At 52.1% G+C, this 27,595-nt stretch overlaps 1 protein-coding gene across 5 annotated transcripts in view; it reads left to right on the forward strand.

The window, feature by feature from the left end:
* Positions 1–26,225, forward strand: part of ZFPM1 (zinc finger protein, FOG family member 1) — a 119,139-nt gene extending 92,914 nt beyond the window's left edge. For 3 of the 5 annotated variants that reach the window (XM_081202595.1, XM_081202598.1, XM_081202597.1), the window contains exons 5-10: positions 9,280–9,385; positions 12,442–12,651; positions 13,519–13,743; positions 14,615–14,710; positions 22,662–22,817; positions 23,910–26,225. In XM_081202595.1, the coding sequence (XP_081058721.1) occupies positions 9,280–9,385; positions 12,442–12,651; positions 13,519–13,743; positions 14,615–14,710; positions 22,662–22,817; positions 23,910–26,194 (3,078 nt within the window). In that variant the 3' untranslated portion in view covers positions 26,195–26,225. The remainder of the gene's footprint in view (positions 1–9,279; positions 9,386–12,441; positions 12,652–13,518; positions 13,744–14,614; positions 14,711–22,661; positions 22,818–23,909) is intronic. The other 2 variants (XM_081202596.1, XM_081202599.1) reach the window with 2 other exon arrangements.
* The last annotated feature ends 1,370 nt before the right edge of the window (positions 26,226–27,595 follow it).

The raw sequence follows: 27,595 nt of genomic DNA on the forward strand, positions 1-27,595 counted from the left end.
GTGTTGACTTACAAACCCAGTATCTCATCCTGACAACCTCTTTTGGCCCTGCTTCCTTTTCCTCTTACACTTCTCAAGTTTTGGCAGAAGAGGGGGCGGACGTCAGAATCAAGATTGTTTTGTGGGGTTGTGTGTGTGCATGAGTATCTCATTTTGTGCAACAAGTACACGTCTGATTCCAATAAAAATATTGCAAAACCTTTTAGAACAAATGATAAGAATAATATAGCAATGTGCATGCCTCCAAAAAAACAGCTATGGACATGATTTATAACTAGGCTCAGGGAGTTCTGAAATGACTTGGAATTCAGAAAAGGGGAAGGGGGTTGGAAACCCAAATGATACACCCTTCCTCCTACAAGAGAGGAGTTGGGCACTGGAGAGGAGCAGCAGTTTGCCCCTTTCACCCCCTCTTTGCCCCCCACTGGAGGAGGCAGGAAGAGCAGAATGGGAGCAAGGCGGTGCTAACTTTCTTCGGAGGATCTTGTTCCATAGCTCTGGGTTTTTCTGTCTGAGCCCTGACTGTATTATTGCCATTCCCGTTGTTAGATTTATTACCTGCCTTCAGCAGAAGGAACCTGGGGCAGGTCATAGCGATGTAAAAATACAACAGTCAAAGCAGTTTGAAACAAATTACAATCACAACTAGAGTGGGTCCTAAAAATAGACATCTCAAGTAGAGGAGGTGGACACTGTCAATGGCTGCTAGCCATGATGGCAATGCTGTACCAGCCTGGTCCAAGGCAGCTATGTTTATGTATGCTAGCTGCTGGAAACCACAGGAGGGGAGAGTGCAGTAGTGCTCATGTCCTGCGTGAGGGTTTCCCACAATCTTCTGGTTGGCCACCATGAGACCGGGACGCTCAGCTAGGCGGGACCTTTTCAGCCTGATCCAGTGTCCTTAAGTGCCCAAAGGTCAGGGCAATGAGGAGCATCTTCAGCATATGCTGAAAGTCGCACTGCTGTGGGGGAAGGAAGTTCCAACTGGGGGGGGGATAATAATAATAATAATAATTTATTATTTATACCCCGCCCATCTGGCTGGGCCTCCCCAGCCACTCTGGGCGGCTTCCATAAAAACCAAAAATACAGTAAAAATACAGTGCCTGGCACCCCTATACCCACAATGGTTCATGCCCTGCTCTATAGGTGGTTAGGCTGCCCCCAAGTGCTATCCAAGGGACCTTGGCCTGGACAAGACCCGATCTCTGCCAGTGGGAAAAGGAGGAGGCGGCAGTGGCTCTTTCGGGATTTCTTCCAACTCGTTTTTTATGGGGCTTTGTGAAGGATATGGGACAGAAAGCCCTGGCCTCTCCTCTCCCTTCTCTCTCTCTCTCTCTCTCTCTCCCCCTCCCCCCGCAGCTCAAGCCTCCCCGTTTATCTTTTTTTTTTTTTTTTGCCAAATTAAATCCTTGATTAACCCTTATCTTGCCAGTTTGGCGGCTATCTCTCCTGTGGCGCCGTATGTCCAGACAACCGGTACGGGATGATTGATTTCTTAAAGATATGCCGCTGCTTTTTTCTGATACTTCATTTATTGTCTAAATATTTTTGCTCCCATTTCAGCAGCTTCCCTTATCAAGTCGTGTTGATGATTCCCAGCCCTGCCCTCTCTCTCTCTCTCTCTCTCTCTCTCTCTCTCTCCCTCCTCTCATCCCCCCCCCGCCCCAGTTTCTTCCTTTTCGTTATATTTTCAGTTGCCTCCCTTCTCTGTTTTGTTTTTTTTTAACCCAGAAGACAGAGGAAAGGGTTGTTGCTTTCTATGGCCGAAAGTGACTATCGGTCTCTTTTCTTGCCTGGGGAGGGGGAGGTTGGGGAAGCATGGAAAAATGGGTCTCCCAACTCTATCTTTTCTTCAGTAACTGGTATGAAAAAGCCCCAGTCTATGATGGCCATTAGGGAAGGGAAGCAGGAAGCTGCCTTATATCATCAGGCTATTGGTTCATCTAAGACAGTAGAGTTGTCTCTGACTGGCAGCAGCTCTCCAGGGTCCCAGGCAGAGAAACATTTCCCATCTGCTGCTGGCTGACCCTCTTAACTTGAAAGTGCCAGGATTAAATAAGTTCAATATGTTGATTATTATATTTATTTTCCACCCTTCACCAGAAGGCCCCAGGTTGGATTACAGCAATATAAAATGCAGCAATCAAAACAGTTTAAAACAGCTCACAATCACAGCTGCAGTGAGTCCTAATAGAGGCAAAAAGAGAAGCGGGGTGGTGGTGCTGCCTTTGCACCCTGCTTGTGGGGGCAGCCAGGAGGCACATTACGGGAATCCGGGTTGCTGGACTAGATAGATCTTTGAGCTGATGTAGCTGCCCTCTCCTCACGCTCCCATGCCATGGATGGGCAGCAGAATTGAGTCTGCCAGGCCCTACTAGGAATGAGGGAGGAATCTGCATTTTGCAACAGACCAACCTGACCTGATGGCTCCAGCCCTGCTTGTGGATCATAACACAGCTCCCAGTTGGACGGTGGATTTTGCAATGCATTTGCAGTCTGCAAAAAGTGCACACCAAAATCTGCATGTTGTGTCAACAGTGCATATAAAGGTGAATGCATTGAAGAGTGTGTGTTTACATTAAAAGGTGCACACACGACGCATGGGACAGGCTCACGACTGAGTGGCAGCGAGGCTGAAACAAGATGGAATTAACTCCTCAGCCCATCCCTAGTCTTTGTCCATCCTAATGCAGCTTTGTAAAAAAATATGCTGTGTCCAGCTTCATGCTGCAATGCCATAGGCATATAGGAAGCTGCTGTGTCAAATCCATTGGTCCACCTGGCTCAGTACTGTCAACTCTGGCTGGCAGCAGCTCTCCAGCTTTTCAGGCAGAGGTCTCACTCCCAAGCCTGCCAGGGATTGAACCTGGGACCTTCTGCACGCAAAGCAGATGCTCTGCCTCTGGGCTATGGCCTTTCCCCAAGCCAGGCATGTGGGAAGATGCCATTAGCACACATTCGCTGCATCCTTACCCCTCCCTGCAAGACTGGCACTCTTTGCCACAATGAAGTGTCTCTCCCCAGCCTCAAAAAAAAAAGGCAAGCAAAAAAACCCAAACCTTCCTGTGGGGAGGGCCGAATCATCCTGGAGGTTAATGATTAACCAGCATGACGGTTCTCCCTTCCCTTGTTTGGCAAGGGGTCCGGCTGCCCCAGATAAAAAAAAAGTCCCAAGCGGATGTTGCTCAGATACAGTTTCTGATGGTTATCTGGGCCGCTGCAGATTGGAGACACTGACCTCTTTGTTAAGGGGAAAACAAGGAGGGTTTCTCTGCCTTGCCTTCCTGCCCGGACCCACTTAGCACGGAGGGGCTGGCATGGAGAGTGTCCGGGAAGGAAGCCACACCTTGCTTGCCAGTCTGTCTCTCTCACAGCCCCTTTATGCTCCCAATGGGGCATTGTGGGGAAAGGCATGGGGGGGGGGCTGTTTTGGGGAGCCAGGTTGGCACAGATGCAGACCTTTGGGAGCTTGTCGCCTGGAGTTATTTGTAAGAGACAGTCTTGTTACTTGACTCCAGGACACTCTTGAGAACCTGGGGGTGGTGACGACAGGGCAGGGCTAATGGAGCAACAGAGTGAGCCACTTCCAATGTGCAGGCATCTTTTTACACCCATGCATATAGCACCATAAGCCTGCAGGGAGCTTTGCAGAGGAGAAAGGGGGGGGGGAGCTCCTTGCCCCAAAGAGCTGTGAATAGAGTTACAGTGAATGACTGACTTACAGAAGGGCAGCCTTTGCCAAGCTGGTTCCCATCCTGGAGCTCTGGACTACAGCTTGTGCCCATGAGGCCTGGTGGAGAATTGTAGCCCAGGTAGGCACAAATATTGCAAAAGCTGCTGTTTATAGTAAGGGGAACCTTGCACAAAGCCTGAATCTTCAAAGGAAATGTGGGCTTTCAGGAGGGATCCGGGGAGAGGTGGCTTTGTGCTGGGTAGTGATTCCAAATATATGGGGCAGCAAAGGAGAAAAACTTTTTTAAAATGGGAAAAAAACACACATTTTATTGAAAATTTGGGATTTATATGCCACTTTCCAGTCAAAAGCAAACCCCCGAACCATAATGAAAATACCAAACGTACAAACAGTTGAACTAAATTATAACAGCAAGCGATTAAGAACAAGTTAAATAAATAAAAGTATTCAAGGACGTAAGAAGCCAAATGCCCATCTAGTCTAGCAAGCTGTTCTCCTAGGAGCCAACCAGATACCCCAATGGGAAGCCTGCAAGCAGAAACTTAGTTCAACAGCACCGTCCCCACCCACTATTCCCTGCAACTGGTAGTACACAGACTTACTGCCTCCAACAATGGCAGCAGAGCATAGCCATCTTGGCTAGTCATCATGGATAGCCTTACCCTCTGTTAATTTGCTTAATGCTCTTTTATAGCTGCCTGAGAGTGGGTGGCCATCACTGGATCTCGCAAGAGAGAATTCCATACTTTATTCACTGTGTGAAGATGTCCTTCCTTTTGTCTGCCTTGCCTCCTCCAACACTCAGCTTCATTGGACGTCTTTGACTTCTAGTACTATGAGAAAAGGAGAAAAAACATCTCTAGGTCTACTTTCTCCACACCATGGATCTTATACGCCCCTATTATGCCCCCTTTACTCGCCTCCTCCCCCAGCCAAACTTAAAAGGCCTTAATGTAGTAAACTTTCTTCATTCTAGGGTTGCTCTAACCCAGGGGTTGGCAAAGTTTTTGTGGCTTGGGCTGGTTCACTGTCCCGCAGATGCCGCGGTGGGCCGGAGTGTGCGCATGCTCAAACACTATTTCCAGCACGGAGGAGGCATGCGCAGCTTCCCATTGGCTGCAGGAGCTTTCTGCAGCCAATGGGAAGCTGGCTAGTGTCATGGAAGGTAGTTCCAGCTCTGCTCCATGCCGGTTTAGTGCAGCGCACAGGAGCCGACTGAGCGGGGGACAGGGGTCCATGGGTGGTTAAACGACTCCCATGGGGCACTTGTGGCCCATGGGCCTTCGGTTGCCGACCCCTGCTCTAACCAGTTGATTATTCTGGCTTCCCTTTCAAGGATGTAAATCAATGGGTGAGAGGTGCCAGTTCGCCCATGGTTTCCTATGGATGCAGCTGTTTGCAGTTCTCTTCTCCCTAGTTTTACTGAGCAAGAGCCAATTGCACCCACTTCACTCATCGCTGGTAGTGTGCAGAGGAAACAAACCACAATCCCTGGCTTAGCATCACATCCACCCCAGAGACGATGGGTTGTTTCACTTGTAGCAGAGCACGGTCAGTAAGCCCAAGAGCAAACCTTTAGCTAAAGATCTTGGCTTGTTGCAACCAAAACAAGCTGCTCTCCCCAGTTCAGATGTGAGTCTAAGCCAGGGATTGCGCTTTCTTCCTCACTAGCAGGGAGGTGCATAGCAGGTGCCAGTGGGCCATGTGTTGTAAGCCATGATGGCCAAATGTAGCCAGTGAACCTGGTGAACACTGAGAAGCCAGAGGGGGGTGGGGATGGTCTTCATTGCCCCCCTGCACAGCTCAATAGGGAAGAGAGCTAAAGCCTTGAAAATGTTGCTTGTGTTGCACAATTGATTCATGACATCTTCAATTTAGTTGCACCAAAATGTTACACGGTATATGATATGGTAAATTACTTTTAAGTTTACATTCTAGAGGAGGGATCTAAAGGAGAGTACTGTTTGAGGATGGCATGGGCCCCCATCTCTATCTTTAGCGAACCATTATCAGACAGTGAAGTGTCCCATACTGAACTAAGGCTTTGGGCATCTTTCCACCCAGTGAACACGGCCATTCACGGTGGCCCCTGTGTACCTTTCATGGCTTTGTGGCCAGCCAGGAGCAGAAATGCTGAATCAGCAGATTGGAGAGAATCACCCACCCCCCTTTTTTAAAAAAAAGACCCAGGCACGTGGATGTGTCTTCAGTGACACACTTCTCTTCCACCCCCAAGATATATCTTGCTTGCGCACTCTCTCTCTCTGAAGTTAGGAATGTTTCTTTTCTTGCAGCATCAGCAAAAGTGTGTGTGCGCGTGTGTGTGTAAATGAGGGGGGGGGAGAGTTGTGTGTGTGGTGCATGTGTGTGCGTTTTATCAAGCCGTGAGCACTCTGCTCCTTGGAGTGATAAGCTCTAAACCGACCAAGACTGTCAGTCTGAGTTGGAGGGTTTAGAAATATTGGGACGAATAATTAGATTTCATATCGTTACTGCTGCAGCCATCGAAGGATCAGGCAGATTAATTTTTCTCCTCTCTCTCTCTCTCTCTCTCTCACACACACTCTTTTTCCCTCCTCTGCTCATTAATATTCATTAGCGGCACATGAAGGCAGAGAGGAGCCGAGGCAAAGTTGGGGGGGGGGAGAGAGAGAGAATGAGGAAGGCCAGCGCTGCTGCTCATCTCAAAGAAAGTGTCTCTCTGCCCAGGGCATGGCTGTAAACCCTGTGGATCCTCCAGGTGTGGTTCAGGCCAGCTCCCATCATCTCTGACGATTGGCCGTGGGGCTGCTGGGATCTGGAGGCCAGGCACACCACAGCTTCCCAAATCCTGACCCAGAGCCGTCTCTTCCTCCATCCACACTCCCTCCAGCCTTTCCTGAGCCTTTTCTCATTGCACACTATCCTTTGTAAGGCACAGCAGTTAGAGTTAAGCACAGTATTCCAAGTATAGTCACACCATCTTTGTTTTTGCACCTTGGTTCCCGAGATGGAGCACCCAAATGTACCTAATGCTGGATTTAGGGCACTGGAGATGCACATGTCCCATGAATTAGCCTGGGGAGTGTTTTTTTACTTCTTCTTTCGCCAGAGGCAGTGTGGATGCTGAATTGACAGGACAGAGTGCTTTGCCGCCTTTTAAAGAGGGGGACGTAGATCTGTGGGTCACCTGAAGGGGGTGTCGTCGTCAATTTGTTTTTTATTTATTTATTGCACACTGGCAAGCATAAATGTGATTGAGGCAATTTGCATTCATTAGAGTGTGTGTCTGCCCTTTAAGATCTCATGAAAAAAACCTCCCTAGGCTTCTTCCGGACACACCTTTTTTGTTGCTGTACCAGTCAGAGGTTGTACTCAGGGCAACCCTGTATAGATCTGAGGCCTTGCCATTCTTGTTTCACTGGATCTTTTGACTCTCACAAGCCTCCTTTGGGCTGGGACTAGCCCCAAGATCAGTCTCATACGCACAAAAGTGAATGGTTCGTCATTTTCTTCTTGGGCTCAGGGAACACCTTTTACGTTGGGATCAGGGGAGGGAGGGCTCAGAACAGACACCTGTCAAATCTAGCCAGTGCTTACAAATGCCACTTCTTTCATGGGGTGGAAAGAAGCCTCACATGGCAGTTGTGCTTCTTGTCATGGCTTTGGGCCTTGTGGCTGGCTTGGCCTGCCCCAAAACAGGGTGCTCTTCCCATCTCTGCTGACCATCTGTGGCCGCGTCAGCAACACAAGGATTGTTCGCCCGGCCCGGGACGCCGCCGAGGCCCTTCCTCTTGTCTCCCCCAAGCAGCGTGAGGCTGTTCCAGCCCCGTCCCATCCCTCCTGCTTCCCTCCCTCCCTCCCTCCCCAATCTCTTTTCCTCTCTCTGCATGGCTGAGGTTAGGGGTGAAGTGGCTGTTTCCTCCCCAGCCGGTGATGGTCGGCCCTCAGGTTAAGAAGAAGAGGAAATAACAAGCTTGTTGTGTTCGCAGTCACGCTCCGCCAGCCGTTGGCCATGCCACGGGGTTGCCCAGGCAGCAAGCAGTGGGCTATCCAGAGGCGGAGGCCTCTCTGTAGGAGGCTTGCTGGGACCCCTTTGTTAGTGCTACCCTGTGGGGAGTTAAGCCTGGGCTTTCATTCTGGGAGACCCAAGGATGGCAGACTGACCGGTGTGTATGTGAGAGAGAGAGGGAGGAGATGGGAGCAAAGTGGTGTTCCCCAGTTGTGTACTCAACCAGGCATGCAGCTGCTACGATCTGCGCCACATTCACACCATACTTTTAAATCACTGCGATGCCACTTTAAACAACCAAAGAATTCTGGGAGCTGCAGTTTGTTAAGGGTGCTGAGAGTTGTCAAGAGGCCACTATTCCCTTCACAGAGTTCTCTGCAAAGAGGAATTGACTGTTAAGCCACTCTGAGAATTGCAGCTCTGTGAGGGGAATCTCTATGATACCACTTTAAACAGTCATGGCTTCCCCCAAAGAATTCTGGGTGGTGTAGTTTGTTAAAGGTGCTGAGCGTTGTTAGGGGATTCCCAATCCCCTCACCGAGTTACAGTTCCCAGCGTGGTTTAACAATCAATCCCTCTTCACATAGGGAACTCTGACAGTTGTAGTTCTAGGAAGCCAACAGGGGCCTCATAACACCCTTAACAGACTACAGCTCCCAGAATTCTTTGGGGGAAGCCATCTCTGTTTAAAGTGGTATCACAGTGCTTTAAATACATGGTGTGAATGTGGCCTTGGTCTTGTCATCTTTGACCCAGATTTGGCTGTGATCATCAGTTCCCTCCCTTGCTACGTGACCAAACTGATCTTGCCACTAGGCCAGTGAAAGGATGAATCAGCTGCTTGGAGGTCGGCCATCTCTGGATGGAAGCAGCCATACAGACATATACCACTCATCATCCATACACATTGTGCTTCCTTTCCCTATCCTCATGACTCCTCGTGAGAGGAAAGGCTCCTTGCACAAGTGGTGGGAGGGTTCGTGTGCTACATGTTGGGCTGGAGCATATGGGAAGGGTGGGACACTTCAGGGCCTGGGACCATATGCGCCCCCCCCCCCAATCCTTCTCCAACTGGCCCTCAGAACTTTGCAGGCTACACCAGAAGCATTTTTGCCTGACTGAAATGTGCCTTTGAACCCTGGTAATACCTCTTGTTTGTCTGCATGGAGGATAAAGAGGGATGGGTGTAGGAACTAGCCTATTGTACAAAGATCAAATTTACATTTGTTGTTCCACTCACTTTTGCCTCTGGAACCTCCCACCACTGGCATGTGGCTCCTGGAAGGTTGTCCATTCAACCTCTCCCCTCCCCCCATTTATGAAACTTATGCAAGTGTCTATTTTAGAAGAATTAGCTCGCTGAGACGTTCGCACAGGGCATTTCAGTGGTTGGTGTGTGACTTCTGTTCTTGAGTTGTAGCCCAAAATATTTGGAGGGCCCCTGGTTGACAAAAGGTGCTCTGTATATACACACACTCCACACAATGTGGAACCAGGGTAACAGCTGAAGTGAAGAAACCACAATGTGCTGGTGAGGGTCCAGTTGTGTAAGTGACACATATGTTGTTGTTTTTTATATTTCTGTCTCTAGCCAAACCCACCTGTGACCCTGGTGCTGGAAGATGACAACTGCTGGCTGTTGAAGCTGCCCTTGGTTTCTGGAGAAGGCGATACCAACTCTGTGATCTACAAGAAGGGTAAGTATTTGGACAATGGCCTCTTGGCACCTGGCAGAAGTTGGAGGCATTTGATCTGTAGTGTTTTCTCAAAACAAGAACAGGGTTGCTTAACAGAGCCAGATTTTTTTTTATTGGCACTTAAGGGCAGAGTTGGATTCCTAAGGGTTTTCTTAAGCCACAACCTAGTCTTTCTGTAATTGTTCCATTCTCTGGGCAGAGAGATGTCCCATCCCTTTTCATCTTCTCTGAACATCTTCATCTCCCCTCTCCAGTTTCCCTTTGATTAAGCCACACTTTGGCCAACCCTCGGCCGCTGTCTGCAGTATGAGGATAATCAAACTAGCCCACCTTAGAGGGTTGTTGTACATATTACAACACAACAGTGCAGATTACAACACAGTAAAATCATAGAATTATAGAGTTGGAAGAGACCACAAGGGCCATCGAGTCCAACCCCCTGCCAAGCAGGAAACACCATCAGAGCACTCCTGACATATGGATGTCAAGCCTCTGCTTAAAGACCTCCAAAGAAGGAGACTCCACCACACTCCTTGGCAGCAAATTCCACTGTCGAACAGCTCTTACTGTCAGGAAGTTCTTCCTAATGTTTAGGTGGAATCTTCTTTCTTGTAGTTTGGATCCATTGCTCCGTGTCCGCTTCTCTGGAGCAGCAGTAGTGTGTGTGTGTGTGTGTGTGTGTGTGTGTGTGAGAGAGAGAGAGAGAGAGAGAGAGAGAGAGAGGGGGGGGGGGAAAGCACTTTGAGCTCACAAAAGCACTCTGTAAATGCTCAGGGTGATGGTGATGATTATCGCAACATATACAACACCATTAGTGTACGTAACTGCCCTTCAGATTATCATAGGCAACAAATTGGCCTCTGCCCTCTAAGATAAACACTATGGAAAATAGCAGAGGAAAGGAGAGACGAGAATAGCAAGGAATGAAGGTGGGCAATTTACAGTAGCATGTACCCAAGATATAACTACTGTTGGGCATGAGGGTTTGACGGTTAAGCCAAAGCCCACCTCGGGGGGGAAATGGTTTGGAGACAGATTTCAAGAGAAAGACATGAAGGCAGGCAGATGTGGTACTGTGGAAACATTTAGGGAGGGTGTTCCAGCCATAGGGAAGCCCAGGATAATAGGCAAGGGACCTTCAGGTGGCTGAGAGTAAAAAGAAAAAGGGGGGAAAGATTGAGACGGCATAGGTATGGGGCAGCAGAGTGGCAAACGGGGAGGGATAAGGAAATGGTCAATGCTAGCTTTTGACAAGCCATGGGCTGATGCTGCCACCTCTGGGTGGTTTTGTGTATTGCATGCATCAGCTGCTAAAAACATTATTCTTATTTATTCAGTTTATTTGGTCCCACTTACATCCTATCCTTTTGCCTCCGAGGGGACTCAGAGTAACGGTTTAGCTGCAGCCTAACCCTGCAAGGTACATTAGGCTGAGATAGTGATTTGCAAAAGGCCACTTAATGAACTGTGTATTGAACCTCAGTTTTTCTCACTTTCAGGTTTTAATTGAGAATTTATTTCTCTGGTGCTCCGTTCTATGTGTACCAATAGCCATGATGCAGTGTTAAGTACCCAAACAGGGGTTTTTTTCTGAAAAGAAAAAAAAAAGATCCTGGAACAAACAAAACAAAAGAAGGAAACTGTTTCTTACTGTCACTCGGCTGCCTTTTCATCCTGGCCAGTGTTAACATATCCCATGGCATTTTCCAAGCAATATCTAAGCTAAGCAAAGAGCCTTAACTGCCTACCCAACAAGCATGGCTTTCTTTTGGGACACTTTACTCCTCTGAGGATACACTGGAATTTAGCTCAGGGTAGAAAATGCCCCCCCCCAAACCAATTGTCTTATGCTTTTCATGGGGTTATTCAGAAGTAGGCATGAAGGAGAAATTTGATTCAGTTCACATTTAAAAGCCAACCTACCAAATTCACACTTTCTGAAACAATACGTGAACCAAAACTCAGCAAACCCTTCAAAATCCACACTTCTCCAAATTCTGCATTGCAGTTCTCCAGCAAAAGGTATACATTAGAGTAAAATGCACATATTATGGTAAACTAAGAAGTTGGAAGTGGAGAAGTAGGGAGAGAGAGTGCTGCGAGTGGAGGGCTGTCCTTTTTCCATCCTTGGGACCCCCTCCCAGGAAACTCACCCAACTTTCTGCTCCCTGGAAGTGGGTGAGTGCAGTGGAGCTGATTAACTGCTGAACAGGACAGACCTCTGAGGAACCCATTTTGGTGCCTGCCCATGAAAGCAAGCCTGGAGTGAGAGGCTAGGATGATGCCAACAGTTTCCAGGAAGAACCCTCTTCTTTGTCAAATTATGTGGGTGATCTGTGAGCTTGTTTTGGGCCCTGAGTGTGAGTCAGAGTGGATGGGTGGAGTCCTGGGTAAGAGTGAGGAGACGGCGTGGGTGTGCCAGATGGAGACACGATTTATGTTGGTCTATATTAATTAGCCGTTTGTATTAATGTAACATTTTTGTCATGCTGGCCACATGACCCGGAAGCTGTCTGCGGACAAACGCCGGCTCCCTCGGCCTATAGAGTGAGATGAGTGCGCAACCCCAGAGTCGTCTGCGACTGGACCTAACGGTCAGGGGTACCTTTACCTTTAACATTTTTGCATATGTAACAGTGTGTATTTTTGTAGCATTTGTTGTTTAAGTTGTCTTCGCTGTTGCTGCTTTAGTTTTCTGTACACCGCATGGATATATTTTTATATATTAAGTGGTACAGGGATGGTGCAAAGAAAGGTAATAAAAGAAAGGATATAGCAGTTTAAAAAACAGCATGCAAATATGCATTATATCAGTGGAAACTACTTTGCGATAATTTGTATATTAAGAGAAATTAGCTCTAAAATGTCGATAATAATCTACATGAGGACTTTAAAAAAAAAGAAATAAAATAAATTGCAAGTGTGGAGACCTGAACTGAATACTTGGGAAATGAGAAACTGAAAGAAACCCAAATGTGACCAATGTGACCATTCTTACTGAGAAGTGGCTAATCTAATTTAATGGTCTTTCTCCCCACCCATTGCCATATCTGCAGATGATTCTATCTGGTGCAAAACCACCAAAGCCATCTCAGAAGGAGACGCTCTGAGCGCGTTTGTCATGGCTGAGCCAATGGGGATTCCCAACCACACTGTGAAGACTGAGCCTGAGGGGCCTTCTTACCCAGCGGCACTGGCCCCTGAAATCCAGCTTCTGCCACAGCAAGCGGGCATGGCAGCCATCTTGGCCACAGCGGTTGTGAACAGTAAGTACCCAGGGTATGGCCCATACTTTTTATGCCCCCTGGATCCCAAATTTAGGGCACCTCCAGATGGTCATTATTGTGTGGAAGGGCAAAACAGACATTGAAGTTTGCTTAATTAAAGAGGATGAAAGTGCTTTGTCACCCTAGCACAATAAATGCACTCACTTGAGTTTTAAGCCAGCAATGTGTACTTAGCCCAAGTCTTGTACAGTAATACCTCCACGAACGTCCGCCTCATCCAGCGTCCATTCCGGCAAACATCTGCGGCAAACCCGGAAGTACTGGAACAGGTTACTTCTGGATTTGCCGCATGCGCAGAAGCGCTAAATCATGCTTCGCACTTGCGCAGAAGTACAAACCACTCAATGCGCAGATGCAATGCTTTGCCCTGCATCCTTTTCGGCTAGTGGCCGGGGCTCCGGAACAGATCCCAGGTGTGACTGTAAAGAGAGGTTGAAGGAGTTGCTTATATTTAGCCTACGAAAGAGGCAGCACAGAGGTGATTATATCTGAAGAGCTGTGAAACAGAGGATTGAGCAAATTTCTTTTCTGCCACTCCAGAGGGCAGGGCTCAAGTGGACAGATTCATACTAAACGATCTCAAAGACATCTGGTTGGACATTGTGGGGACAGGATACTGGACTTGATTGGCTACTGGCCTGATCCCATAGGTCTCTTCTGATGTCCTTATTAGAGGGAATTTCTGGAGGCTACAATCTGTTCAATAGCAGGAGAGACTGTCACCTTGAGAGGTGGTGGACTCCCCTTCATTTGATGCTGGAGTTGAGGAATCCAGATAGATATAGCTGGTGCTTCCTTTATTTTATTTTCTCCCTCCCTCTCCCCGACTTTCTCCCTTCTGTCCAGAGGACGTCTTTCCCTGCAAGGACTGTGGAATTTGGTACCGGAGCGAGAGGAACTTGCAGGCCCATTTGATGTACTATTGCGCCAGCCGCCAGAACGCCACGTCTCCCACGGTGGATGAAAAGCCCAAGGAGGCTTATCCGAATGAACGCATCTGCCCTTTCCCCCAGTGCAAGAAGAGCTGCCCCAGCGCCAGTTCTTTGGAGATACACATGCGGAGCCACAGTGGTACGAGGGTGCTGCCTCTGTCCTTCTGGGATGGGGGAGGGTGGTGGCTTTGGGCTTGTTGAAGGAATGAGGAGGAGGTGTTAAAGGAGACTGAACTAATTGGATTGCAGGAGAAGGGCAGCATTTCAGAAGGTGGGGGGGTTATTTGTGAGTGAGAGAGACTGAGACAAAGAGTGCAGGCATGCAAAAGACACAGCAAGGTTTAGAGCAAAGGTAGCTAACCTGCCCTCCAGATGCTGTGGGGATCTGGGTTGGCAAAGCATTTTGGCAGGGGGTGCTTTTCAGCTGCATCCCAGAAACGTTGCAGAAGATCCTGATATGTTTCTCTGGGAACAGTCTACTAAAGTGTTGGGAATCTTAGGTGAAGTTGTAGCAGAAGTTCCAGTCACCACACAGAGGCAGCTTAAGGTCCCAATTTTTTACTGCAGCAGAAGATAAGGCTTCAGTAACACAGTTCCAGATGTTGATATGTGCATACAGTTTGTAGGCTTTGCAGATGCAGATACATACATACAAGTACGAAGTATTTCTGTAGCTCTAGCTGTTTGAAGCATAACAGACTCTGACTCACTTCTCAAGACTGACCCTGACACACAGCACAAGGCCCACTCACTGACTGATGAGCTGACACACCTTAATCACTTACATAGACAGCACTGGGCTGTTGACATAGCAGCTGGCTTAGCTGTTGGCTTATCCCATACATGAGGCTATTTGTGCATCTGAAAAAAGTAACTCCTTCCTCCATATCCAATTTCTCCAACATAAAGGGCACTGGAATGCTCTGGGCCTTTCCCTGCTGTTTGGGTGATGGAACAAGTCTTGTGGTCACCTTTCTCATGCTGTTGTCTCCTTCTGGCTTCTCTTTCAGGAGAGAGGCCATTTGTGTGCCTTATCTGCCACTCTGCCTTCACCACAAAAGCCAACTGTGAGCGTCACCTGAAGGTCCACACAGACACACTGAACGGTAATCCCCAATCAATATTGGAGTGAGAGATCCAGCTCACAAGCAGTGCTCCGTAGAGGTAGACCACTGGCAGTACTGTTTAGCTAGAGCACTGTTTGGTCCAATGGGGACAGGCTTTTTAGAAGTGGTTAAAACAAAAAAGTGAGATGGTCCCCATCACAGAGTATGTTAGCCAGTGCGGTGTAGTGGTTATAGTAGGTTGGACCTAGAACCTGGGAGGCTGGGTGTCAGAGTTGCTTCCAGATCCTAGCTCACAGAGGATCACACTAGCCAGCGATCATTAAGTAAAAGTCTTTATTGAGTTACAGTTTCCATTCTCACGCTACTGCGTGCAACTCTACGTCTAGTGGCTAGATCGGCGAAGCTCCGTCTGAGTCTCCGCCCTTTGTGCACCAACTTAATATCCTAGCCCTGCTCCACCTTTTCCGCCTGACTGTTCTCCTCTGGGTCCCTCTGCCCCCCGGGGTCTCTTCCTTCCTGGATTCTTCTGACGCCGACCCCCCGGACCCTCCTGTCTCCTTGCGCCGGGCTTTAGGACCTGGCTCTCTTTCAGGGCTGCCTACTGCGTCACTTTCCTGTGCAATTGAACTTGGCGCGCGCGCCCAACCTTCCACTTTCCGTCTGACCGTTTCTTCGCTCCCCGATGGAGGTGTGGCCACTCCTGACTCGTGCCCTCCCCCCTGTTGTGAGCTGCCAGTGCTTAATCCCTGGCTCCCTTCCTCTTCCCTGCTCTCTGGCGGTGACGCTGGTCCCGATTTCCAACTGCTCTCCTCTGAGTCCCCTCTGGCTCTATCTTGCTGGGGTGTCCCCCTAGGCTCCCCCCTTGCCCTGGCCACTGGTGCTCCTTTCTGTGAATCTTCCGATTCACTGGAAAGACTCGGAGATCTCGGGTCGTCGTCATCACTCATCTTTTCTTCTGCCTCCTCCCCCTCGCTCTCTGTTTCCTCCCTTGCCCTTGCCTCTGCTCCTGAACCCCTGACATCCATCCCCCCCTCGAAGCCCCCCGTTCCCCCCTCCCCTCCTTCCGGTGCGGGAGCTGGGTGCTGCTGTGTCAGAGGGACGAACGTCGGATACAGTTCGCTTCTCGTGGCGGGCCTCCATCTGAAGTCTCCCGGTTCTTCCTCCCTGCTCTCGTCGACGACGGTCACCTCCTCTTCCATCTCTGTGCCGCCGTGCTCGAAACCAGGGTCGTCCCCGAAAACGTCCATGTCCGTCTCTCCCTCACTTCCTCCTGGCGGCGTTGCTCGTCCTGGACCTTCCAGCCACTTCCTGCGCCACTGCTCCTCTGGTCTATCGTCCCACCAATACGAGGGTTCAGAGGCAGATCCCGAGGGTGACCCCTCCGGGGAACGGGCGTCTCGTATCGGGTCCTCGTCCGAGTCGAACCCCCGGAACGTGCTGGCAGAAAGCGTGGGCGTGAAAAGCCAGTCGTCGAAAAAGTCTGCTGGCATTGGTCTATGTGGGAAGAGGGCATGAAACTCGTCTTTGAGCAGAGGTTCGTCCAAGGCGTAGCCCGGCACCCAGCTGTTCGCACTGGCCGGGGTGCCCTCCTTGGCGAGAAGGTATTCTACCCCCTCTTCCCCCCCATCTGGAGTCCAAAATCTCCGTGACTTCGTTGATGCGCTCCTCCTGTGCCACTCCCGCGTGCCCGGTTCTTCCTCTGAGCGGACTCGGTGCCGTTCCGGGTTCCTGAAACCTGTGCGGTGCCTTGTAGGGAGTGAGCACCGATCTGTGGAACACCGGATGCATTCTGGAACCCTCCGGAAGCGCCAGCCTGAAAGCCACCGGGTTGACCTGCTCTTCGACTTGGTAGGGCCCCAGTTGCTTATGCCCCAGCTTCTTCTTGGCCAACGACCTGGCCGGCACTGCGTGGGCTGCTAACCAGACCCAGTCCCCCACATGGATCTCTTCGCCAACTCTTCTGTGTTTGTCCGCCTGCACCTTGTATGCATGTTTGGCCAGCTCCAGGTGCCGCCGCAGCTGATCGTGGACCTCCTGCAACTCCGACGCGAACGCATCTGCTGTCTGCGGCTCCCCCTCCCCCATTCTTTCCAGTCCCAGGAAGGTTCTGGGGTGCCTCCCGTTGTTGGCGAAGAACGGCGTGACCCCCGTGGACACGTGCTTCGTGTTGTTGTAGGCGAACTCGGCGAGCGGCAGGTAATCCACCCACGTCGCAGGCTGTTGATTCGCATAACACCTCAGGTACTGCTGCATGATGGCATTGACCCGCTCCGCTTGCCCGTTGGTCTGCGGGTGTCTCGCCGACGCCAGGTTGATCTTGACGTTCAGGAAGCCCATCAGCTTCTGCCAGAAATTCGAGATGAACTGCCGCCCCCGGTCGGACAGAATAGACCGTGGCAGACCGTGAACCTTGAACACGTGGTCTATGAACAGTTTGGCGGTTTGCTCCGCCGTGGCCACCTTAGCACACGGGATGAAATGTGCCATCTTGGAGAACAAGTCCACCACCACCAGCACGGCCGTCTTGCCCCTCGAGCTGGGCAGATCCGTGACAAAGTCCAGGGCCACTCTCTCCCATGGTTCGACCGGAGTTTGCAGCGGTTCCAACAGTCCGGCCGGCGGTCTGTGCACTGGTTTGGCCCTCTGGCAGGTGTCACACCTCGCCACGTAGTCCGCGACCTCCCCTCTCATTCCGGGCCACCAGAAGTCCCTGGCGACTAATTCCACCGTCTTCTCCTTGCCAAAGTGCCCGGCAGTGGGCTGCTGCTGCAGTACCTTGGCGCGAAGTTCGTCTCCCGGCACGTAGATGGCCCCTTTACGGATGAGCAATCCATCTCTCAGCTGGAACTCATTGGTCGCTGCCGTGCCCCTTTGCACCTCTGCCATCTTTGCTTGCGCGAAGGAGTCATCCTGCAACGCTCGTCGCACCGCCTCCAGGTCCACTGTTGCCGCAGCGCACGCCCACACTGTTGGTGCGAAGATGTGCATGGCGGCCGCTGGCGTGGCGTCCTCCAGATACTGTGGCTTACGGGAGAGAGCGTCCGCCATGATGTTGGTGTCCCCCGGGACGTACTCTATTCGGAAGTCGAAGTTCGCAAAGAACTCAGCCCAACGTATCTGCCTCTGGTTCAGGAACTGTGCCGTGCGCCAGTGCTCCAGATTCTTGTGGTCCGTGCAGACCTGCACTGTGTGCTTGGCGCCGATCAGGAAGTGCCTCCACGCTTTGAACGCTGCATGAATGGCCAGCAACTCCCTGTCCCAGATGGTGTAGTTCTGTTCGGACTTGCTGAGCTTCCTGGAGTAAAATGCTCCCGGACGCCAAACCCCCTGCGGGTCTTTCTGCAGCAGGGCTGCTCCCACGGCTCTGTCCGAGGCGTCTGTCTCGACCCTCATCGGCCTGCTGGGGTCGACATGCAGCAGCTGCTCTTCCGACGCGAAGAGACGTTTGAGTGCCTGAAAGGACTGCTCCGCCTGCTCTGTCCAGATGAACTTCTTTTCCTTGGAGCTAAGCGTGTCCGTGATGGCCGCTGTCTGCATAGCGAAGCCTTTGATAAACTTGCGATAGAAGTTCGCGAAGCCGACAAACCGTTGGACCTCCTTCCGGTTGCGTGGGCTTTTCCAATCCAACACCGCTCGAACCTTGGCGCTGTCCATGGCGAGCCCCTTGTCAGACAACTTGTAGCCCAGAAAATCCACCTCCGTCACGTCGAATTGGCACTTCTCCAGCTTGGCGTAGAGCCTATGCTGCTGCAGCCTGCTCAGCACTTCCTTGACATGTCTGTCATGCTCCTGCTGCGATTCCGAAAATATCAGGATGTCATCTAAGAAACAGACGCACGTCTTGTAGAGGAGCCCCGCCAACACGTGATGCATGAACGCTTGAAAAACGTGGGAGCCATTTTGCAATCCAAAAGGCATAACTCTATATTCGTAGGTGCCCAGTGGCGTGAACATGGCTGTCTTCCACTCATCTCCTTCCCGCATGCGAATGAGGTTGTACGCCCCTCGCAGGTCTAACTTGGTGAACACGCTGCCCTTCCGTACCTTTGCGAGGAGGTCGTCGATTCGGGGCATGGGGAAGTCCGATGGCTTGGTCACACTGTTTAAGATGCGATAGTCCACTACAAGCCTTTTTTGGGGCGTGTCCCGCTTCTTAACAAAGAATACAGGACTGCCCCCCGCTGCCTTGGACTCCCGGATGAAACCGCGCTCCAAATTATGATCTATGAACTCTTTGAGTTCCTGCAGTTCGTCCTCAGACATGGAATACAGCTTTCCTTTAGGCAGCGCCGCCCCTGGCAGCAGGTCAATTTTGCAGTCATATGGTCTGTGGGGGGGCAGCCTGTCTGCCTCCTTCTCGCAGAAAACCTCCAAAAATTCTGCGTACTTGTGGGGAATCGCTTGCAGCGTGCCTAGCAGCAGCTGTGACTCCTCTTCCTCTCCTTCCTGCCGGGGCATGATGCAGTGTTCAGCACAAAAGGAAGAGCCGAAGGTCAGCTGCCTCTGGTACCAAGCCAGCGTTGGGCTGTGCTTGTCCAGCCAACTCATGCCCAATACAATGGGCGTGTCCGATAGTTGAGTGACGTTGAAGCTGATGATTTCCCTGTGATTCCCAAGCCGCATCACCATTGGTGGCGTCTGCTTCACCACTTGCCCCCCTAGCAGCTCCCTGCCATCCACCGTGACAACCTGCAGGGGCAGCGTGGCAGGCAGCAACTGTATAGCGTGCCGGTCGACAAAGTCCTGCCCTATAAAGTCCGCATTGCTTCCTGAGTCAATGGTGATTGGCACGTCCATGGTGATTCCATTGGGCAGCTGGAGCGATGCGGTGAGCCTCACCACTGGTTTGGGCGGGAGGGGGTCCATGGGCGGTAAAATCTCTGGGGACTGCTTCACTGACACGTCTGGCTGGGCCCCAGTGCCTCTTCCTCCAGCCAGACATCGTCGTTTCCCTGCTGTGGTACTCCTTGCTGCGTTGCTGCAGTTACCATTGCTGAGGCTGCAGTGTGCTTGTGGAGCCTCCGGGGACACTCTTTCGCCATATGCTGTGGATCCTCACAGATATAACACTTCCTGTTCCCTCTAGGAGGCTTCGCTTTCACTGTTGCCGGTGCTAGGGCTCTGGCTGCTGACTGAGCCCTTGCACTTCCAACTTCCATAGGTTCCACCCCTCCTCCTGGTGGATGCGTGGATTGCGCACGCGCTGCTTCTCTGGGAAGGAAGGAGGAGCCCCTGGCTGGTTCGCGCCCGCCACGCCCTTCGTCCCTGCTCCACGGACGTTCTTTCAGCCGCACCCCCACTGCCAGCGCCCTCTGAACGATCTCCTGCGTGGTCCGGGGTCTCTCCCCCCTCGCAATTTCATCTTTAACCGAGCCGTGCAATCCCTCCCAAAACAGGTCTCTTACAGGAGCCGAATCTCTGTCCCATTCCAGGGCACTGACCAAAGCGAAAAAGCGTGCATGGTACTGCCTGACGCTGGCCCTCCCTTGCTTCAGTCCATGTATCTGCTGCCGAGCAAGATCCACGTCAATGCTTGATAAAAAACACCCATCCATCGCTTTAATAAAGGCATCCGCATTTTGGAGCGCCGGATCCCCATCCCTCCACAAATTGCGCAGCCATGCTTTTGCATCTCCATGCAAATGGGACATGATGAATCCCACTTTCTCTTGCTCATCTCTAAAGTCTTTTTTCAGCAGTTGCAGTGCACACATTACATCTGCTCTAAAGTTGGGGTACTGTTGCAGATTCCCATCGAAGTGAGAGACCAGACCGCCTGTTCGTCTCGCCAACCCAATTCCCTCCTGTTTGGGTGTCAGTTGCCCTTGCTTAGTAAGCATGTCCAACCTGACCTGGAGATCCCTGCAGGCGGCAGCTGCCTCCTCCTCTCTCTTCCTGGATGCGAGAGCCTCGGCATTCAGTTGTGACACTGCTTCTCTGAGTTCCGCTATCTGCTGCTCAGCCGTCATGTCGTCTGCCGTTCGTGAGCTCGCTAGTAGGCACCTGCTTCTCTCCTCACCTCGAGGCTGTAGATGCCCACAATTAAGAGACGGAGCTTACTGTCAGAGTTGCTTCCAGATCCTAGCTCACAGAGGATCACGCTAGCCAGCGATCATTAAGTAAAAGTCTTTATTGAGTTACAGTTTCCATTCTCACGCTACTGCGTGCAACTCTACGTCTAGTGGCTAGATCGGCGAAGCTCCGTCTGAGTCTCCGCCCTTTGTGCACCAACTTAATATCCTAGCCCTGCTCCACCTTTTCCGCCTGACTGTTCTCCTCTGGGTCCCTCTGCCCCCCGGGGTCTCTTCCTTCCTGGATTCTTCTGACGCCGACCCCCCGGACCCTCCTGTCTCCTTGCGCCGGGCTTTAGGACCTGGCTCTCTTTCAGGGCTGCCTACTGCGTCACTTTCCTGTGCAATTGAACTTGGCGCGCGCGCCCAACCTTCCACTTTCCGTCTGACCGTTTCTTCGCTCCCCGATGGAGGTGTGGCCACTCCTGACTCGTGCCCTCCCCCCTGTTGTGAGCTGCCAGTGCTTAATCCCTGGCTCCCTTCCTCTTCCCTGCTCTCTGGCGGTGACGCTGGTCCCGATTTCCAACTGCTCTCCTCTGAGTCCCCTCTGGCTCTATCTTGCTGGGGTGTCCCCCTAGGCTCCCCCCTTGCCCTGGCCACTGGTGCTCCTTTCTGTGAATCTTCCGATTCACTGGAAAGACTCGGAGATCTCGGGTCGTCGTCATCACTCATCTTTTCTTCTGCCTCCTCCCCCTCGCTCTCTGTTTCCTCCCTTGCCCTTGCCTCTGCTCCTGAACCCCTGACACTGGGGTTCACATAGACATGAGGTTCACCAGCTGACCCTGGACCAAAGTCTGCCTCTCAGCCTAACCTACCTCGCAGAATTGTTGCAGGAGCTGAGTGAGGAGAGGGGGAGAACCATGTACCTCTATTGGGATTTTTGTTTCTTTTTTAAAAATTTATACCGCCCTTCATCCAAGGATCACAGGGCGGTTTACAATATAGAAACACAAAAATGCATAACAAAAACAATACCCCTGGGTCCAACCACAGTTGAAAAGGCCATGGGTTGTTTAATTAGCCAAAGGCCTGGGACAAGAGGAATGTTTTTGCCTGGTGCCTAAAGATAAGTATTGAAGGTGCCGGGGTGAGCCTCCCTGGGGAGAGCATTCCACAAACAGGAAGCCATCTTGAGCTCCTTGGAGGGGAAGGTGGGATATAAATGAAATAAATAGACACAAAAGTGCTGGTCCTCCTGCCCGCTCAACAATCCAGTGGCAACTCATGATGGCGTTATACCACCTTGAGGATCAGAGACAGTATGGGTGGTATTCAGCTCAGTTTTACTCAGAGGAGATGTATTAGAACTAATGGACCTAGCTTAGTCATTCATTTACATGGGTCTGTTTTGAGTAAGACATAGTTGAAAACCACCCAGTGACTCTGAGCACCAGCAGCTGGGAATTGCAAGTGGGAAGAGTTGCTGTTGCACTCTGGTTTTGCTTCTGAGCCTCCCAGAAGAGGCATCTGAATGGCCACTGTGAGAACAAGATGCTAGACTAGATGGGCTAAGGGTGGTCTTAGGTGGCCTTGTTCTGCATGTAGCGTAGCAGAGCTGTCTGGAGGTCCTCCTCTGTGCAGTCAACAGTGCTTCCCTCCATCAGCTGACCTCACACCCTTGCTAATGTGTGGAGCTCTTGCTCACCTACTTCACACTCAAAGCCCGACAAAATATTAGACCCTGGTTCAGTGGTATAGCACCAGCTCTGCCTTCAGAAGGTCCCTGGGTTCATCCTAAGCATCTTCCATTAGGGAAGCAGTTGAGTATCAGGGCTCAGAAAGGACCCCTCTCTGAGACCTGGGAGAGCTGCTGCCAGTCAGAGTGGATGGCACTGGATTTAGGTGGGCTGGTAGGTGGTCTCAGCCTGAAGGCGGCTTCATACATCTTGATTTCTTAGCACTCTCCCTTGTTTCTACAGGCGTCTGCCACAGCTGCGGATTCATCTCCACCACCAGGGACATCCTCTACAGTCACCTAGTCACAAATCATATGATCTGCCAGCCAGGTTCCAAGGGGGAGGTCTACGCCCAAAGCACCACCATTTCTGCCCCGGCCACCAAGCCCCTGGCCCCAGGTAAGTCAGGCACGTGGCATGGTGTGGTTTGGGTCTAGAACTAGGATCAGGAAGAGATCAGGTTCAAATCCCAGCTAAGCCAGCCTCACAGGGTGTTGTGAGGATAAAATGAGAAAGAGCTATGCACACCACCTTGAGCTTCTTACAGCGGAGGTGGGATAGAATTTTATGTTGTGGTTCTTACCATCATCATATTAATATTTATTGTTTTAATTAATATATAATTATTTATTTCAGTGAGTCTACTCTGAGTAGGACTTAGTTGTATGAAATTCATTACCATTAATTTTTACTTTATTTAATAATAATATTAATGGGATGGGCTGCCATAAATTGTTTTAAGAAGACAGGAACTTGCAGAGATTTGAGTCAGTTTGGGGGTTGTGTCCACAGAGGGGCTTATCTGTGGGTGTCACATATACAGCCAAGCTTTGTGGAAGAAGCATGCTCGGGGAACTAATGATGAGATGAACACCCCTTGTCAGGCTCAGAAAGCAGAACTGCTTTTCTCTGTGACCTGGAAACATCCTCAGTTCATTCTGAGTTTGATTCCAAGCTAATTCAGACCTCATCATGGCCCTTGGTATGGGACTGTGATAAAGCAACAGGGTCTGAATCTTCCCATTCACCTGCCTGTCTACATGACTTGCTGCCTGGGCCAGAGGAGCAGTGGGAGGGAGGAAATCTCCCTCCCTGCTGCCCCCACTCTTTGGCTACCTAGGAGCTTGGAGCACTGGGAAAAGTAGTTTTTTCTAGTGCTATTGGCCAGTAGTGTTGGGAAAAGTACATTTCCCCAAATCCCTTCCATTCCACTACTGGCCAAGCATTAAGGAAGAAGGTATGTGGCCAGTATTGGGGAGGAATTGGAGCAGGACTTGTTCTTTTCTAGATAGGATTTTAATCTGAGCCCGAGAAGAATCTGGGCGGAATAATTTCCATTTTGCTTCCCAGGCAAGCTTTACAAACAGCCACAATCCGTAGATCTCTGAGCCAAAAATTACAAGATTCAGTGACAATGCTACAGCCAGCCACCTCAGGGCTGTGAGGATATGGCTGAGCCACTACCTAAGCACCTCTTCCTTCTCCCTACAGGTCTGAACACGCCAGGCCCAGCCTCCACCTTCAAGTGCAGCTTCTGTGGCTATGTGGCTGACTGCTTGCTCAGCCTCCAACAGCACGTGGTCCTGCACAGCACCGCTGCAGCTGTACTGCCAGGCCTGGAACCCAAGGCTGCCCAGAGCCAGCTGGACACCCCTGCCAAACTGGCAACACAGGGGGTGATGGCGCCCCCTACGGAGGAAGCGGCAAATGGCTCCCCACCCCAAGAAGGTTTCTCCTCCACACTGGGGGATGGGGTGACAGTAGTGCAGATCAAGGAGGAGCCTGAAGACGAGGGGGAAGCCCTCAAGGGGACCTCCCAGACAGGGGCAACCGCTGGTCCTGAGCTGGAGCCAGACGCCTCCTCTCGCGCATCCTCTCCACGTAGCCTGCATTCAGTAAAGGTGAAGTCTGAAATCACCAGCCCCACGCCCGGGTCCAGCCCAGTGCCCAGCGAGCCCGGGTCAAGCACACCTGGTGGCACGATATTTCTCCCCCAGTACATGTTTGGCCACGAGGCCACGGTGGTGCCCCAAGCTTCAGAGATCCTGGCCAAGATGTCGGAGCTGGTGCACAGCCGCCTGAAGCAAGGCCACACCGTGGTGCCCCCTGTCCTCTTCCCAGGCACCCCAGTGCCCAAGGGCGCCACCTGCTTTGAGTGCGAGATCACCTTCAACAACATCAACAACTACTACGTCCACAAGCGGCTGTACTGCTCCAGCCGCCGTTTGGCAGAGGAGAGCCCCCCCGGCCCTCGCAAGCTGAAGGCGGCTCCTTCAGTGCCCCCCAAAGGCCCTCCCACACCTGGAGTCCTCCTCTCGCCCCCACTACCGGGAGACAGCAAGGCCACAATTGAGGGGGAAGCTGGGCCAGGCGCCAGCCCACCCAGTGTCCCAGAGGTCAAGCAAGAGATCAAGGTGGAGGAGGGTGGGGCAAAAACCAGCCCCTCCCCTGAGGCCGATGGGACGGGGCGCATCAGTGAGGACAGCCGGAGCCCTGGGGGCAGCTCCATGGAGGAGCCAGACGATGACCCCAGCCGGACTGTGTGCGAAGCCTGCAACATCCGCTTCAGCCGCCATGAGACGTACATGGTGCACAAGCGCTACTACTGTGCCTCCCGCCACGACCCGCCACTGCGGCGGGCTGGCGCTGCGGGCAAGGTGCCCTTCCTCCCCCAGCCGATCCGTACACGCAAGCGGCGCAAGCTGTACGAAATCCACAATGCCGCCAACCAGCTCAGCGGTGCCCCGGATGCCACCCACCCCGAGGTGCCCCCCGTGGTCCCAGCTCTCATTCCCGTGGTCAAGGCTGCCCCCTCCCCCAGCTCAAGCCCCGACACGGACGGCCCCATTGACCTGAGCAAGAAGCCCCGTCTCCACAGCGGTGCGGAAGTGCTGCCGGCCTCCCTCCTACCGCTGGCCGACTACCACGAGTGCACAGCCTGCCGCATCAGCTTCCACAGCCTGGACAGCTACCTGGCCCACAAGAAGTACTACTGCCCGGCCACACCCTTGCAGCCCAGCACACTGGAGCATCTGCAGAAGATCAAAGGGGCCGTCCCAGCTGTGCCGAAACCTCGAGGCAGCCCCGAAGGGCTGAGCGAGGAACCTGAAGCGGCATTAGTCAAAGTAGAGAAGGGGGTCCCTTCTGTGAGCCCTGCAGCACCCCCACCTGCCTTCCCTGGCCTGGACTCTCCTCCGCAGCGCTACCTGGATGCCAAAGCCCTGCACCTCCCAGGCACCAAGGTGCCCCTGGTGGTGTGCCCCTACTGCCCGCTCAACGGAGCCATTAAGGGAGACTTGGTGGAGCATTTCCGCAATGCCCATGGCCTATTTGTTGCCAAAACGGTGGCTGGCGCCACGTTGATAGAGGCCACCCGGACGCTGGCGGAGGGCAGCCTGCTCCCGCCGCTGCCCACTGCCTCCCCGCCACAGCCCCTCCCCAGACTGCGCAAGGACAGCTTCAACGGCAAGGAGCCTCCCACTCCTTCCGTCTCCAACGGGAGCCCGCGCCCTACCGTCTCCCCACAGCCCCTTCTCCCCCTCTCCCCTCCTGCCCCCTTGCCCATCTCTCCCTTGCCTGAGGCAACACCCAACGCCCCTCCTGGGTACACGGACAAAAGCATGCAGACCCCACTGGGCAAAGGACCCCCCACCCCTGTGGCCAACGGCAACCACAGGTACTGCCGCCTCTGCAACATCAAGTTCAGCAGCCTGTCGACCTTCATTGCCCACAAGAAGTACTACTGCTCCTCACATGCTGCCGAGCATGTCAAGTAAAGCCTCGTCCAGGCCTGGGTGTTGTTTGGCATCCCGGAATCACAGCCTCTGGTCACTCATGGCTATGGGGGGGCAGGGACGTAGGGCTTGGGAGCAGCCAGTCGTGATGGACCCTCCTGCCGTCGAGAGCGTCCCATGCCCCCTGCTCTGGACCTGGGGAAGGGTTGTTTTTGCACTAGGGCTGTGAAAAGGGGGCAGGTTCTTCCTTAAGGTGCCAGTGGAGCCCTGGAGAGGGGGGCAGCCAAGTTGCACGCAGGTGCTCGGAGGAGCTGAAGGAAGCCATGGGGATGTCTTCCTTACAAAGTGGGCGCCCCAGCTCACAGACTCGGTGTAAACCCTTCCTCTCAATCCCAGCGCTAATAAGAGATCAGGGATCACTCTACCCCACCCCCTCCTTTTTACATCTGGGGGAGTTTGAGGCCAGTTTGCGGGGGAGGTGCACTGCTCTGCCCCTTCTCCAGCCCTGATTGTCTAGAATGAATTGACCTGAAAACAATAACAGTGGCGGCATTTCAGAATGGGCAGCAGCTGCACAGGTGAAATCTTGGGGCAAAGGGCCAGGTTGCCAGCTTCTGAATGGGAGCCTCTCTGCTTTTCTAGTGCATCCCCCAACTCAGCCAACCCCTCTGGAGGCCCAAGTTGCTTTCTATCTCTGCTTTCTATTTCCCCAATGCCTTTCTCCTAAGTTTTGGGGACTTTTCTCCACCAGGGGTGTTGGGGAAAGACCTCTCATACCCAGAGAGACCCCCAAGATATATCTGTCTCCTTTTTATTTTTTCAGGGCCTCACTTTAAGCCAGGGTTCCTGGACCGCAGCTCCCCCACCCCCACATCTCCTTTTTCTGCCCCACCATTTTTTTGCTTTTGGAATATGAAGGCAGAATGATGAAGCAATTCCTTGAGCATGTACAGAGTGCATACCCATGTACAGAGTGCAACCCCACCATCGGGCACACAAATCTTTCTCTGTTGGGAACTGGCTCCCCATCATCGTAAAGGCTTATGAGAGGTGGGAGAGAGCAAATGTCTTCACTTGGCAGTGAAGGAGCTATTCTCTGTATATGCTCAAGGGAGACCCTGATTTCTTGACATGCCTTGGTGTCTGAAAAAGTTATGGGGTTAAACCATGGATCAGTGGAAAGCATCAGGTTTTCCATTGCAGAGGCATAGCTGGGGGAGTGCAGGGCACTGGGTGCCACACTGCGGGGGGCGGCACTAGCCGTGCGTCTCTCCTGCAAGTGGCGTGGGAGCTCAAGTGCCTCCAAGGGCCTAACAAGGGTGGTGGAATGACATACAGGTGACCTTGGCAACAGCTGGCTGTGCTTCTAGAGCAGTCAATCAAGAGTGAGGCACAGCTCTGCCAACTAGAACGGCCCAGGCCCAAATAACACAACCGGGTTTA

This window comes from Podarcis bocagei (genome assembly GCF_964188305.1).
Source record: "Podarcis bocagei genome assembly, chromosome: 7".
NCBI classification, from domain to species: Eukaryota; Metazoa; Chordata; class Lepidosauria; order Squamata; family Lacertidae; genus Podarcis; species Podarcis bocagei.